The 16703-nt window shown below is 49.7% G+C and overlaps 2 protein-coding genes across 2 annotated transcripts in view; one reads left to right on the top strand and one right to left on the bottom strand.

Annotated features, from left to right (window-relative positions):
• The window catches only part of Tusp (WD40 superfamily protein Tusp), a 218973-nt gene that overhangs the window by 148582 nt on the left and 53688 nt on the right, over nt 1-16703 (bottom strand). The gene's annotated exons all lie outside the window — the stretch shown is intronic.
• Nucleotides 5956-12188, top strand: LOC149359722 (uncharacterized). The gene is made up of 2 exons (XM_089575294.1): nt 5956-6674; nt 11303-12188. The coding sequence occupies exons 1-2, from the start codon at nt 5956-5958 to the stop codon at nt 12186-12188; spliced, it is 1605 nt and encodes a 534-aa protein (XP_089431420.1).

Genomic DNA, 16703 nt, shown 5'->3' with positions numbered 1-16703 from the left:
TAATTCCCGGGGATGGAGGCTCCCTCTTGGTCGCTGCCGGTGCAAAGCTAACAGTACCCGGACCGTCTCTGCGAACGATGGAAGAAGGTTCCACTCTGTGTCACGTCCTGGAGTGAGCGGTCGCGTCATTTCACATTTTCGTGCCGGGAGTGCAAACTACCTGATCACTGCAGTCCGGACTGACGGAGGATAAATAAAAGAAGCTCGCTCGCCATCGACCAGCTTATTTGGCTCTTCCACCCAAAATACAAGGCGTGAATTGGTAAATTGGCAAATTGGTTTTTGAGGAACGTAAATGGCGCTGCATCTGTCTCACATATCTCGGTGGACACCTGAACCGCACCGTGAGGGAAGGGAGGAAGGTGGGAGTGAAAGAAGAGAGAAAGAGGTGCCGTAGTGGAGGCGTTAGGAAAAATTTCGGCCAACTGGTGGCCTTTAACGCGCACTGACATCGCACAGCACACGGGCGTTCCGTCTACATCGAAACGCGGCCGCCGCGGTCGGGTTCGAACCCGGGAACTCTAGATCAGTAGACGAGCGCCTTAATCACTGAGCCACCCATACATTTCTTTTCTACTAATTTCAATCAATTACCTTTCAGTCAGCCGCTGCGGTGGCTCAGTGCTTATGGCGCTCCGCTGCTGACCCCAAAGATGCGGCCATGGTGGTCGAATTCCGATGGAGGCGAAATTCTAGAGGCCCGTGTATTGAGTGATGTCAGTACACATTATACAACCCCAGGACGTCGAAATTTCCGGAGCTCTTCACTACTGCGTCCCTCATAGCCTGAGTCGCTTTGGGGTGTTAAACCCTAATAACCAAACCTAACCTAACCTTTCGGTCATAAAATAAGTACAGTATAATTTTCCATTGATCAAGACGTCAAATTAAAAAAAAACAGAACATTCTCCTTTTTTTCCGTTTCTGTGACTGTTGGGCTCCTTCATATGCAAATATTTAGGTGCCCACCATACGTTGTTCGAATGAATCCCCGAAGAACTATGGACTGCAATGAAACGAACGTGCTAATGAGAAAGGGACAGAGGCGCTCAGTAATGTTTTACGAGTATGCATTCTCTTTTGCCAGTCAGATGCCGCCGCCCTATCCCCCACATCATTACAACGCCTTGCGCAGGTCAGTGATATCAAAATGAGCTCGACCGAAGGGCTCGACACTTGGACAACTCAAACCAGTTTCCTGCCTGCAAAATATGCTCAGTGCATGATATGTAAGTGCAAGAACTTCGATGACACGACGCCTTCTGTCTTTGAGCAGGGTCGCCTCCCAGTCCTCCCGGGTTGGGTTGGGGTTAGGGGGGATAGCAGGGTTGGAGGGGCAGGCCCACACCATGTGGTAAATGTCCGAGGACTTCTCCGCACAGTGCGGACAGCTGCCCGAGAAAGAAGGGTCGAAGTGTTTGAGAGCTGCCGGGCTGCTCTGACCTGCAGGCCCAACGGGCCTTGGTCGCGCGAGCCCGGGCGGCGGCCGACGCCACTGGGGTCCCGAACTAGGGACCTCCACCTAGTACTTGTAAGGGCTGGCCCCCTCTGGGTCAGCTCATGCAATACCTCCAGTAGTGCATGTGTAAATAAATGTTTTCCACCACCACCATTCTGTCTTTGACCCGTGCTTATGAAAAATTATCTTGGGTGAAAGAGTACTCGATCACTTGGGGCCGATTTCATTTTTGTTGCGAAAGCAACACTACGCTAGTCGCCGAGCCGTTTCGCGGAGCTCTGGAAAGGCCAAGCTGCGCATGCGCGAGGAGCGGGTGACATCACACGGAGCACAGCTGGCGCGCCGGGGCAACACCACCTAGGTGGTGTTGGCCGGGGCCGCCGCCGCAGCCACCGCCGCGGCGCTCTCCATCGCCTCTCCGACAGTCTCCCCTTCCCTTTCTCTCCCTCTCTGATGCGCAGTAGCGATTGCGCATCGCCATCTGCTTGGTAAATTGGTTTTTGAGGAAAGAAAATGACGCAATATCTGTCTCACATATCTCGGCGGACACCTGAACCGCGCCGTAAGGGAAGGAAGAAAGAGAGTAAGAGGTGCCGTAGTGGAGGTCTCCGGAATAATTTCGACCACCTGGGCATCTTTAACGTGCACTGACATCGCACAGCACACGGGCGTGGTTTGTGGTGTATATAAAATTGGCATTGGCTTAGCTCTGCTATGCCAAAAAGAGTATCTGTTCTCGCTTCAGCGAGCGCGGCTTCGGCCGCTTATGTTTTTTGAGCAGCGTCCGTTCCGGCGGACGCAGTTGTTGCTGCGACGCGCGTCTTCTTTCCTTTTTCTCTTTCCTCTGATCTCTTGACTCTCCTCTATCTGCACGAGGCAGCGGTGGTGGCTCGGCTTGAGCCAGTAGGCAGGCCCGTGCAATTTCCTTTTCATCCTTCTCTCAGTCACAACAACAACAACATAGCTCTGCTATGCCAGGATATACGAAGCGTGAGGTGAGGGCGAGGTGTCCACATCTCGGTGGACACCTGAACCAGAGGAAAGGCGCATAATTCCCCTCTTGGAACAGCGGACACCTCAACCATGCTTTAAGCTAAGTGGCGGTAGTGACAGGTGTGCGCTGCATGCGTTGGCATTGACAACGTTGTGCCAGAAACGCGGCGCTGAAGCCATAGGCCGTCGGCGTTCGTTGTGTTATTGGCGTTGGCGTTGACCATGTTTTACACTCCGATCTTTTTAGGGAAAGGAAGTGCGCATAATGGCTCTCTGGGTCAGTAGACGCCTGAATCATGCTTATAGGCATGTGGGGTGATGAGAGAGAGAGGTGAGCTGCAGGCATTGATAAGGTTGTGCCAGAAACGCGGCGTTGAAACCATAGGCTATTGGCGTTGATTATGTTATTGGCGTTGGCGTTGTCAACGTTTTACACTCCGATCATTTTAAGGAAAGGAAGGCGAGCGCGCCATTACGTTATTGACGTTGGCGTTGTCAACGTTTTACACTCCGATCATTTTAAGGAAAGGAAGGCGAGCGCGCCATTACGTTATTGACGTTGGCGTTGTCAACGTTTTACACTCCGATCATTTTAAGGAAAGGAAGGCGAGCGCGCCATTACGTTATTGACGTTGGCGTTGTCAACGTTTTACACTCCGATCATTTTAAGGAAAGGAAGGCGAGCGCGCCATTACGTTATTGACGTTGGCGTTGTCAACGTTTTACACTCCGATCATTTTAAGGAAAGGAAGGCGAGCGCGCCATTACGTTATTGACGTTGGCGTTGTCAACGTTTTACACTCCGATCATTTTAAGGAAAGGAAGGCGAGCGAGCGCGGCGGGGCACGCCAGCTGTGGGTTGTGACGTCATTTGCTCCTCGCGCATGCGCAGTATGTGGTCGTGCAAGAGCTCGCGAAACGGCGAGACTGTGGGCAGTGTAGCTCACGCAACAATATATGGCTTCGCGAAGCTGTTGCTTTCGCAATCCTCCAGGTTTTACCTGAGCTAAACCACAGCCAATTTTCTTTTTGTGTAAGTTCAACCTTCCAACAAGAGGCGTACATTCTTGATTGATCGCTCTCCGTAACTTCATCAAGAGCTGAATGTGTGTCATGTTTAAGCTGGAGGAAAAACATATGAGTGGCCTTGCTATACATCTCCGACATACCAACGGCAGTCTTGCTGATTTTACTGTAGACGCGATACGATGTAGCATGGCCACTTTTATTGTCTTCACCATTATCATCATCCTGATTACATCAAATGCAAGACAAAGCCTTCTCCCACTGGTATCTTATTAGCCCCAATTTAGAACTAGCCGCGGCCATTATATCCTAGCAAATATCCCAATATCACATCCCCACCTGAAAAGCCGCCGCGGTGGCTCAGTGGCTATGGTGCTCGGCTGCTGGCCCGAAAGACGCGGGTTCGATCCCGGTCGCGGCGGCTGAATTTCTTTGGAGGAGAAATTCCAGCCCCGTGTACTGTGCGATGTCAGTGCACGTTAAAGAACCCCAGGTGGTCGAAATTTCCGGAGCCCTCCACTACGGCGTCTCTCATAGCCTTAGTCGCTTTGGGACGTTAAACCCCATAAGCCAAACCAAACCAAACCACCTGAAAAAAAATTTGAGGAAAGGAAATGGCGCAGTAAGTGTCTCACATCTCGACGGACACCCGAACCACGCCGTAAGGAAAGGGATAAAAAAATTGCTGGGGCTTAGCTTTGGTTAAGCCTAGGTAATTGCGAAAGCAATATCCCCTTGGCTACGCTGTGTTTCGCTTATGGGTGGTGCACATTGCTAATGTCCGTGTGTACCCACGAAATGAAAGCAGCGCAGTGTTGTTGCTTATTTCACTCATGTGTGGTTAAGGTGTTAAGCTTCGCCTCTGAGTGTGGAACGTGACAGCGTCTTGCAACGCTGCCAGGGAGTCCACAGAACGCCATCGCCCATTCGGCTCTACGCCTTGCTCGACGTTAAATTGGTTTTTGAGGGAAGGAAATATATCTCTCTCGCATATCTCGGTGGACACCCTCGCCTAAGGGAAGGGAGAAAGATGGGAGTGAACGAAGACGCCGTATTAGCTAGACGCGCCTTTGTTCGGTCGCAGGTGGTCGACCGGCCGCGAAGTCTAGCTGCGGCGCACTGAAGAGCCGACTTGGTGCCCCATCTCTCGCTCTGGTATGACGTCAGTAGTCACATGACCGACCACCGAACATGAAGGGTAGGCTGCGGTACCGCGAAGAGGCGACACCTGGCGTAGTATTGCTTTCGCAATAAAATTGCCGAAGACACTTTGGAAATTCTAAACTGTGCTTGGCGAAAGCCTTGTGGTCGACCCACTGCCGCTTCCCCGAACCGCTTGGCGCGGAATCACTGGGACGCTTCGGAGCCATGCGTCTCACTCACTCGACTGCAACGAGACGTCTGGCGAATGAGCGGCGGTGCAGCTGCCACCGCCGACGCACGCGTACTCGTTCTACAGCTACTGTGTGGCGTCATGGTTGCTATGCACAGCTGCGCCCCCCACCGGCGCGCCGGTTGCTAAGGAGGGGAGGAGGTTGCGCAGCTGCGCGGAGGAGAGGCCACAGCTGGCACGATTCCAGCGCACGGACGGACACCGCGAGCATGAGCCATTAAAGGTTTTCGCCTTAATAGGTAGTGAAAGAACAAAGGAAGAAAGCGGTTCCGTAGTGGAGGTCTCCGGTGTAATTTCCACCGCCTGGGGGTCTTTCGCATTGTCATCGCACAGAACACGGGCGCCGCCATGTTGACAATTAAGTAAACTGACCGGGCGACGTCACTTAATACAGATAACTCTACTATAGAGAGAACCAAACTATCCGACAAAACACCTTGTTACATGCAAGACCACGGATATCACCCAATACCAAGGCTGGACATACCTCACGACCAACATCAAAGCCAAACTTATGACCCTCCTACGCTTCATCAAAGAAACAGATATCCTCCAATTTTTATAACCGTCTTCCATACTGACTGATTTCCCCAAGAAAGCCACATTAGCATCATCATCATCATCCTTACTACGCCCCCCTTCAGGGCAAACTCCTCTCCCGTGTCTCTCCAATTAACCCTGACCTCTGCCTGCCGCGGCCGCCGCATCCTCGCAAACATCTTAATCTCATCCGCCCACCAAACTTCCTGCTACCTTCTGCTATACTTGCCTTTTGTTCGAATCTACTCCGTTACCTTTAGGGACCATCGGTTCCTTAAGAAAGGAGCGGGTCCTTTCAAATTAAATACTTCTTGAATGAACAAAATTATTTTTTTCTCATCTCTCAGGACGCTCCATGTCGCGTGATGAACTGCGCTGCTCGCACCGCTCGAGCCATGAAGCAAAAGAAGAAGTTTGCTGGAGCCTGCGCCGGTCAACCATTCGCGCAGAGGCTTCAGCAGTCGCAGTGTTGAGCAGGATGCGACTTGCAGCGAGACGCCTTACGCTGCGAAAACTGATTCTCGTATTTTGTTTCGGCCTCGCTATGTGGCAGGTCACGGTGATCGAACAAGGTGTCATGACCCGCGTCACCGAAAGAAGCCGGTTCTTCTACGACGGCTACCTCTTCGAGACGCCCGGATGCAAGTTTCCAAACTACAATCCTTTCCACTGGACGGTCCGCCTGCACTACAGAAACTTCTCCGGCAACGAAGAGGTAGTGTGCAACAGGAGCAGGGACCTGGTCTCGTTCGCGAACCGATACACGCCGGTGCTGAACGAACAGCTCCTTGCCAGCCAGTACAACGCGACGGCCAAGGGCATAGCCTGCTTCTACGCCGAGGTGCTCAGGAACTTAACCGCTCCTGTTCCCGACAACACGAGCGTTTATGGATTCTGGCGTCGGGTCCAATTTGGCCAGCCGCTCAAAGGGCAGTACATACTGATACAATGCTACAGGCTGGGAGGCGAGCCACTCTTTCATCAGTACGCCCTCCTAGCCAAGAGGAAAAAGAGCCTAGACAGCGACTTCGATGCCCGCACGCGCCGGCCAAAGATGAACGTGCTCATTCTGGGCATTGACTCCACTTCTAGGCTGGCCACCATACGCCACCTGCCTCGTACAAGGCACTACCTGACGCAAGAAATGAATGCCTTCGAGTTTGTCGGCTACAACAAGGTCGGCAAAAGATCATTCGAAAACCAACTTCCGCTCCTGACGGGCTTCTCGGGGAAGGCCATCAAGAGGCTGATGGAAAAAAGCAGGTATAGTCGCTTGTGACCTCCCGTTTTTGTGGTAGCCGTGGCAACCACCTAAACATGCCCAGCTTTTCTGGTTATTCAGCAACTAGATCAGTGAGGTTATTTTAAACTTCTAATTTTGAGAAAACTATAAAGCCCCGAGTGATTTCGCGGAAACATGTTGTTTGTGGTGACCACCGCGGTGGTTCAGTGGTTATGGCACTCGGCTGCTGACCCGAAGGACGCGGGTTCGATCCCGGCAGCGGCTGTCGGATTTCGATGGAGGCGAAATTATAGAGGCCCGTGAACTGTGCGATGTCAGTGCACATTAAAGAACTTCGGGTGGTCGAAATTTCCGGAGCCCTTCACTACGGCGTCCCTCACAGCCTGAGCTGCTTTGGGACGTTAAACCGACCACAAACCATCTTACCTCCTCACTGCGAAATGTGACATAAAATGATTCCTGCGGCAATCACTTCCGACTGCCATAGAAAATCAATGTGACATACCAAAAATTCGAATTACTCTCACTGCTTTTCCTTGTACAGCACCACGCGGCTGGTAGTGTTAGCCGTGCGAACTAGAAGCGTTTGTCCAGATTTCCAGACATCTGAGAAAAATTCACCAGGTCCGGGGAAAGAAAACGCTCTTCATGTAGCTTCCAACCAGTAGTGCAAGCTGCTTAGACCACACGCAAAGGCCAAGAAAGTTTGCTTTAACTGTTATCCCTTCTACGCTATACTTCTGACGGCATGGTACCTTCTTTTCTCTGTACCAGCGTGTAACGATTGATCGAGAAAATACCAGTGTGTCTACGGTTCGCTACCAGCAAGATAAGCCAGGGCGCAAAGTGAAGGCAGTAGAATTTGGGTGGGGGGCGCGAAAAAAAAGCGGAAAATAATTCTAGCACGGAAAGCCTAATGAGCATAATCTCTCTACGGATATAATTATAGACCTCTACGACAAACGCAGGATGTTTTTTTTTGTTTTTGTTTTTTTGTGGTGGCTTGGTAGTTACGTTGTTCAGATGCTGAGCCAGAGTTTCAGGATTCGATCATGGCCGTGACGTCTCCATCGGATGGAGTCGAAATGCAAAACCATCCGGGCCTGGGATTTTTCGTGCACGTTAAAGAAACCAGAGTTCTTAAATATAGTTCCAAGCACCTCACAAAGCTATTCCTCAAAGCCCACGGTGCCGTTTTACTACGTAGAAGTGAATTAGTCAACCAATAAATGAAGCCACTACACTGCGCTCTGTCCGCCACGGAAGTCTCGTTCTTCGATATGCGATAAACGCGCGTTTCATCCTGGACCGAGTTTCTAGCGCCAGTGGCACGAACCCGAGGCCTGGGATTAATCATCTAAGCCTAAAAAAGAGGCACCCGATCACTAGTAAGGCCACCTTGCGCTTTGTACAGCCTAATGCAACTGAAGAAACAGCGGCAAATGCTTAAAAGTGTAGAGACGAAGATTTTCGTAGTGTATTTTTGCTTTATGATGCTGCGTAAGACTGAACCCCTACGTGAAACTCACCTACGCTCAGCACCTAACTCAAATTTGAATTTATACTTCCAAGCAGGGTCGGTTTCAGCTGTAGAAAGATGGTTGCGACGCCACAAGTGAGCACCAGATCATGTTAGGCATACAGAACCTGCAATATATTAGCTCTTTGTTCGTTGTCATTCCAGCTTCTGGAGAAGTTAAGCGTAAGGCTTCGCTTTAATTGAAATAACAAAGCAGCGGTTATGTTGCAGTACTTGTATCCCTCACGTGGTCTCATACTCACATGTGATGTCGCAACCATGGTGTGGCAACTGAAACCAAATCATCACATGCAGAGGAAAAAAAAGTTCAAATGGAAATTGTTTAATAAGGACGGAAAACTGGGCGAGTTGGTGGGGATTCATACTTTCAACTGCGCAAAAAAAAACACGGACACAAGGTAGAAGGCACGACACGAACACAAGGTAGAAGGCACGACACGAGCGCTCGTGTCGTGCCTTCTACCTTGTGTCCGTGTTTTTTTTTTTTTTTGCGCAGTTGAAAGCATGGAAATTGTTTATTCAGCGCTGCCGAATTCCACACGGTCATCCGCGTTTACTAATTTCGTACGCATCATTCCACACCAGAAACTCACTAGGAAAAATTTGGTGTCTCCACTTATTAAAGGAGGTGCCCCTACCAATAGTGCCTACTTGCTGTACTCAGCCACATGTGACGCCACGCTAACGTTCTTTCTTACACTGTTCTGCACCCACAGTACAAACGCTCAGTTTGGACCCTTACCATCCCGTACTGTTGTCGCAGCAGGTACTACGACGCGGTGCCTCACCTGATGTCCGTGTACCGCAAGAGGGGATATCGTACCTTGTTCTTGGAAGAATACCCCACATACGGTTTGTTCATGAGCCCACTACCTTTAGGATTCAGCGATATGCCTGCAGACTACTACCCGAGAGCCATCATGAAGAAGTTTTTCCGGCCAACCTGTTCTGTACTAAGGTATGCAGGTTGATATCTGTATTCCGTGTTTGTTATTGCTGTTGTTAGCCTTTTACCGAAGCACGCATATCCGGTGGCTAACTTGTCAGTAGCCATGTACAAAGAAGTTTCGTGTTCACAGTTTGTTCGTAATCAGCACGCAATGATTGCACTTGAGCCCCATTTAGATGATGGATTTTATGGCGCAAGAGAATCTGTGGCTAAAGAGCTCCATGGCACAAGGTATTTTCGTCTTTCTCAAGGTGGGGTCAAAGACCCATTTCTCAAACATTTTACCCCATAAAATCCGAGTACCAGGCAGTGGAATGCTTGTACCCATTGTATACCACCAGTCTGTACCCGGTGGCACTGGGGATCGAACCTCGCACCTCCCGCGTCCGAGGCGGGTGCTCAAACGACTAGGCCATTGACTGCGAAACAATAACGAGACAGTTCTTCCCAGACTGATATTCGCCAACGCCTGCGCAGCTCCGCCCACTAGCGGAGAATTAAAGCGATACAAGATGTCATTAATCGCTGAATGCGCATAGCGACCTTTGTGAACAGCACTGGAGGTCACTTTCATCCCTATCGCTCTCACAGCATCGGTAGTTGTTGAACCAATCATCACACCTATTGAACGTTATCGCTTGAGTGCACTTACTGTTGTTCGCACCCAATGAGACGGCGATTTGCGAGCACCAAAGCAGGTAAACAGGCCCTGCGGCCGTTATTTCAAGGTTAAGGCCATTTTTTTTTACTTCATAGTTATGAAGAAGTGGCAGTGAAAACGCACATTGCTGCCTCGTCCCAACCGATCTAACAGGCACAGACTGCTAGGCGCCGGACGAAACAGAAACGCGGGTAACTGTTGGGCGGCGCTTTAACGTTCAATAGAAGTGGAGTGGGACGTTACGTTATAGGCACTGCGCACCAGATTCTCAGAAGTTGTTTCTTCTGCAACACAGTTTTGCACGTTATGCGCTGATGCTGCGTGCGTCAATGTAGCCCTGAACTCGACGAATTTCAGTATAGAAGGTCACGTTTAAGAAAACGCCTTAAAAATGAGCAACCGAAAGTTCGCAGCCTTGTTGCAGTCCTTTGGCGTATGCCCACGAAAACTGGTACCGTACTCACACCACTTAGGCGCCCATCCGCTAAGCCCGACTGGAACACGTGATCACAGATATATTCTCGAGCACAGCCATTCGCTGGCCCATTTGAGAAACATTTTGATTGCATAGCAGGCGTACGTATTAGTTCTGAATTACCCTTTACAAAAATATCACTGAACAGTCCATAGACAAAATGTATGTAGAGTGTGCATAGGCTGTCCATAGACTATCTATAGACTGCGTAATGGAATTTTTGAGAGGAACGATACAGTAAGTCGGCGGCAGCGACACCGGTACCGTCTACCGAAGGAGAACGGTACAAACGCTGCAGCAGTTTCGGAAAAGGAAAAGAACTCCAGAAATCTTGCCCTGGGTAGGACCCAACAAGCCAATGCGGTAGTTGTGCAGCATCTCACCCTCACTCCGAGGTCACCCCCGTCCCCGTACCGTGTCATTTGATATGGCCCGCACTGTTCGCCGTTTTCAGTATAGCCGACGGCAACGCTATTTACCCGGACAAGATACCTCACACGAATATCAGAAGGGGATATGTTCGGGCAAGTTGTTGATTCATACTTAAGAAAACATGGCGTTCAAACGAACACGAGGCCAGAGATGAGCGGCGCGCAAGCCCTTGTCCGTTTCTAGTCTTTCGTCTCGTATTTGTTTGAGCGACACGTTTTCCTCTCAAGTCCCATGCGCAAGTCCATACAATGCCCACGCGCATAAAGGTGGAACCATTAATGCAACCCCTGATATATGCTCTGGAGTTGACTGAAAAAAAAAGAGAGGGAGACGGCTTATATCACGCAAAGACGCGTTCGGGTTTGCTGAATAGTTCATGTTGCAAACTTTTATTTAACGCTTAGCTGAACCTTGTGTTCAGGCGGCGCACAGTAGCTATGCTCCCTGAAGTTGTGGTTTACTTTTTTTTAAAAAATGAGCTGAGGTCACTTTAGGGTGATTCCAAACCACCTCGAAGACACCTCCATCATGTCGTTATTTAATTACGACCGCGAGGTCTCTTAACGTCGCCAACTTTTACTTCACGCGCAGATACGTCAACGACCTGCTCTCGCTCGACAAACAGTCAATGTTCGCCTTCGTCTGGCTCTCTGAAATGTCACACGACGATTGCAACAGCGTCGGCCATCTGGACCTGCCAGTCGAGTCCCTGCTGAGGAACCTCTCTGACAGCGGAACGCTCGAGAACACCGCGGTGCTCGTAATGAGCGACCATGGGCTTCGGTACGGCGCGGCCAGCCGCACAGAGATCGGCCGCGAGGAGAACAAGACCCCATTCTGCTTTCTGGCGTTGCCCGAAGACTTCCTCCGCCGACACCCAAAGGCAGCGACCAACCTGGAGGTCAACCAACGTCGCCTGGTCACGGCATACGACCTACACGCGACTCTCCTCACACTGGCCGATCTTCCCTATTTCAAACCCAGGAACACCGAGAATGGCATCAGCCTATTCAAGAGTATCCCCCCGAAAAGAACATGCGCCGACGCGTCGATTCTTCCGGACTACTGCGCCTGCGCCGAGTCCTTCAAAACGCCCGCGGAGCCCGCCACGGTCCGCAAGCTGAGCCGTGCCGTGTTGGCGCACATCAACGCACGGGCGAGCGACGGGTTTCCGGGCAAGTGCTCGGAGTGGCGTTTGGAAGGCGTCGACGAGGCCGTCCTCTCGACCGTCAACGGGACGCGAGGCGAAGAACTGCGCTTCAGCCTGACCTTCCGCACCGTTCCCGAGGCCTACTTCGACGTGCAGGGTTCGATTCCCAGCGCCGAGGGCGCTCAGGACGTGCACGTCGACGAAATAGAGAGGCTCGACGCTTACGAAGAGCAAACCAGGTGCCTGCCCGCGCAGCATCCTGAGCGCCTGGTGTGCAGGTGCAAGGACTTTGGCGTCAACTCTTCCCGCTCGAACGCGTGGTGGTGAGACGTGTTTCGATCGAACACCGACCCCGCTTTTCTCTTGGTTTTTACGATGAAACTCTCACCTTACTGTTTACTTAATTATTGAGAAAAATCTTCATGTACCATTGCGCTTAACTCTTTAAATACCCACGGTAAGGCTTTATGTATAATACGATATGACATTCGACCACCATTTTCACTGCGTTTAGTAAAAAAAATCTCCGCCGGATATTTTCAGTACTACATGCGCTTTTCTTAAGGCACACAGTTGAATATTTGCTCCTATATGGTCTGTGCTGACGCGCAGGAAATGCAGTCAAGCCCACTTATAACAAATCTGATGGTCAAGCGGATTGCGTTCATTGTATACGATGTTCGTATAAAGCGGACTAAGTGTATTACGGAAATAGAAAGCCTGCTAAGAGTGGCGTTTATTCCTTCATTCCAAGCGCGTCGTTCTCCTTTAAAGAGATCCTACCACGGCTCCTTCCAGGCTCTCCAGGACGATCGTGTTCTCCCCGCCAAGACTATCGCTATCAACAATCTGCATTAGGAACAGAATAAAACTAATCGTGGTTGCAAGCGTCCAAGGCAGCTGGTGGCAGGTAGGCCGGATTAAACAGATTCCTAGCGGCAGCCGATGGCTCGTATTTGGCGTACAACGGCTTCGTTAGAGCACGGCTCTGCAATTTTGTCGTCCGCTCGAAAGTAGTCATGCGAAGCAACATCCCGTCAACTATACATGAATCAACGGCACCTTGCCACAAATCTAAATGTGTTTTGGACAGCGTCATTTATCGTTCCTGGGTCCATGCAACGACGAAAGTAGCGCAGCGCACGTGCGCACAGAATGTATCAGCTGCATTGCCTGCTATCTGGGGTTAGCTGCACGGGGTACTAGCAGCATAAGAAATGAAGCAGACTGGGCAGGCGACGCATACCACGTATTCGAACTTCTAAACTCGCTGCCGTTACTTTATCCCAAGACCATTGGCAGTAGGTTCTCTTTCGGCGCAGGCGCTATCTTCCGCCGGCCACGCATCTGCTTCCAGCTGAAATACTTCGCCCAGTAGGCGCACACGCGGGCAACGATTGACCTTAAAGGCCATCGATGCGCGCGTGGCCGGCGGTTACCTAGAGTTTCAATGCCGTCTTTTTTATTGCTTCTTTGGGTAGACATGTTCTTTCCACGGTGGTGTCTCGGGGGCTGAGACGCTCATCGGTCTCTGGAGTTCAGCTGGACGAGTGAGTTTTTAAACTTCGGGGGCAAGTTTACGGCACCTCCTCGTTCGCTGTAACCGAGTGGTGCGGCTACAGTTTTTCATTGTATCTGAGACGAATTGTCTTGCCTTAATGCATACTTTGACGGTAGTACCACACTATTAAAAAGTGAGCCATCGTTATACCTGAGACCATTATAAGTAAACTCGACTGTATAGTAATTCCAAACAGTCACTGCAAAGACTTCTGTTCAGCAATATTCCTTTCGTAACTCGGCATAGTGCCTGCGTGCACTCTGGCAGCCAGCAAATCACCAATCGATATATAGCTGCACGGTGTACATTCAAACATTCTGATATAAGCTGCTGACTAGCTGGCTGACAGCCGTGCGGGACGTCTCGTGAGCTCGAGTTTCTCGACGGAATCTAAACAAGCACTATCTGCAGTTTGTTTCGTCGTGGGCTCTCAAGCTTCCTATCTCGCTTGTAATGTAATATTTAACGTATTAAAGTTCAACGTAGTAAAGTTCAACAAGACACAGCGTAGCTGTAGGGCTCCGAAATAGTTTCAGCCACCTGGGGCTATTCAGTATGCACTGACAACGCACAGTACATGAGCGTTTTTTGCATTTCTCGTCCGCCGAAATGTGGTCGCCGTAGCCGGTATTCGACCTCGCGTCTTGGGGTTCAGCAGCCGAAAGCCTAACCTCCAAACCACTGCGGCGGGTGAGTTAGCTATCTCACAAATTCTGTTAACTCATGTAGGACCTGTGCGTAAGCGAAGGCATGTCCGTTGCTCAGGCGGGCAAAGCAATGGCCGTGTTTTAGCAGGACCGTGTGACTCTACCACGTTCACGCATATCAAAACACGACGTTCGTTTTTGACTAGGATGACGACGAGTAGAGAGCAGAATGAGCGACCTGTTTCGTCGTAGTCTGCAAGGCATGCCAGAGTTTTCAGTCGGTTTCAACGAAATTTACTGCGCTGAGTGCATAACCGTGGTTGTGCTTCTAAACTTGTCAACGGTGGTGAGCCGTCATTTTCGGTAACGCGCGCGATTGCTGTTTTTCGTATGTGTGCATCGCAACGTGCCGGAGTCAGGAATAAAATATAACGTAAAATTCCCAGGGACACCTAGCTACCTTATGTATTGGCAATCCGATAGCATCAGAAGCTGACGATGCCTTTACCAGAAGTGGCGTCATTTCCGGTCAGCTCATGAAATTCGCCCATTGGCTGGAAGAATGTTTCGTCACAAGTGGTTAATTACCATTGGCTGGAGGGAAGCAACGTCACTTCCGGTCAGGTGACATACAAAATGGACGAATCACATTTTTTTTCCTCGATGAGGTTTTTAACGTTATCGCATTAAAATAAAAAAGGTACCGTGGCGCAATGGATTATCACTATTTTTAACACGGAAGACTGCAGATTCAGTTCCCTCTTTAGCCAGTGTGCTTTTTTCTCTCTCTCCAAATTCTTTTACCTGCAATCTCTCCAGGGTGTGCTTTACTTTTTAGGTCTGCTAATGAGATGCTTATGAACCTACATTGTATAAAAAAGCTGTGATGTGGCCTGTCTGTACTGACTGCAGTCGACGAATGCGTAGCCTGAAGTTGCGGTTCTGCGCATTTCAGAAGACAACATTAAAGTGCAAATTATTTCAAACTCTCCTTTTCCCAGCCAAAGGCATGAAAAGTATCCATAAGGTGAGGATAAAAGATAGACCATCGCTTCGTGTTGTCCGTTGTGTGCATTTTTCTGACAATTTTTTTATCTTTCGCCACGAAGGGTCGCCACGAAGGTGTAAGATCCAGGCCGTTTCGAGGAACCTGTCAAATTGCGGGCTGCATTTATTCCTTTCACGTGCTCCGTTTCAAGCTTGAAGGGCAAGTGTGAGCAGCCTAAGTTGAACATGGCGACAGTTCGACAAAGTAAAGTGTACTTTACCAATTTAATGGACCTAACAAGGGCTCCTCACAGCGCATAGTTAATTACTCCAGTCACCAGCCCCCAATAACACAAGTTACAAGAATTATAGCTTCAGTTCGCTCTTGTAATCATAATGTTCTGCCGCGCATTGAAAAACAAATGGCTACAACGTACTAAAACAGAACCTCAGACGTAGCGCAATCTGTTAATTGCACCAGATGTTCGAGACGCCGCCTGACCGTTCTGTGTGTCTCTTAAACAGCAATCACGACCCCTACCCGAACTCCTGTGGCGCGCAGACACATGTTTGCTGAGCTTGATAAATTATTTCCTTCTCCTCAATACTCTCAGTGAAAAAAAAAAATTGAGTTGACGGGGTGGAGGGGGGAATAGAAGATATCTCATCAGTGTCGTTCCTTACTGTAGGAAAACCGTTGTAATGGGCGGCCGCCGAAGTCATTAGTTTCAGCAAAGACCGTTCGTCGTGGAGCAGACACTTAAGGTCTGCTTTTTTTTTTTTCGTTCAAGAAAGAGAAACCCGAACAGAACTTCGAAGCGGAACGAGCGCCGGTGTTTTGTATAGCAGCGATTCCGAGCGTTTCTTTTTTTTTTTTTGCCCTGCTTTCTGACAGATCGATTGGAGCTGACTCAAACGACGGAGTGAGCAAAGAAAAAAAAATGTCCAGAATAAGTAGAGTGATCAACGAGGTCTCAGCCATTTCAGTGCTTGCCCTGGCTATAAATACAGGGATCGAAAGCAGCTACAACGTTTAACGAACAATGTCCGCTCGCTGTTCAATCACTGCACTTCTTTCTAGTGACTAGCCATTGTGTATATGTCGACCGTACCTCATGATGCTATTTTGAGACCTTAGCTGCAGCTCCTGAAGGGCCTTCGCCGTGCTATGTAAAGGCAGTGGCCCATATTGTACACGTGTCCACGATGTCTTGGCAAAATGAGAATGAAGTCGTCCTCTTTCATACCCACTGGCTTCTACTGTCGTCCTTACGGCCAGCTTCAGTTCAAGATTATTTTGCCAGCAAGCTCAATCAAGGATGGCGTGCACATTTTTCCGCGAAAAGCTGTTGCTTAATGTGCTGAGTATAGCACTAGATACGTGGCAGAGGGTGTTGTTATTGTGATACCCAATAATTACGGACAAAAGCTTTTTGAGCTGGGAAAGAATTTATGAGCGCTTTCTTTTATAGATTGTATGATTTCACTATAACAGTCAATATATCCACAGATCTCCAGTCGACAGGCCTGCATTTTCTTGCTGTTAACACTTTTGCTACCATCAAAAGCGTTCCCCATTGGCTTTCTATGGCAGTCTGAACTGCTCGGTGCGAGCGATAGAAAATTTTAAAGAAAGATTTTGCTTTA

The sequence above is a fragment of the Amblyomma mixtum genome, chromosome 2 (genome assembly GCF_055824585.1).
Source record: "Amblyomma mixtum isolate Tamu chromosome 2, ASM5582458v1, whole genome shotgun sequence".
NCBI lineage: Eukaryota > Metazoa > Arthropoda > Arachnida > Ixodida > Ixodidae > Amblyomma > Amblyomma mixtum.
This window is presented reverse-complemented; position numbering and strand designations above follow the sequence as displayed.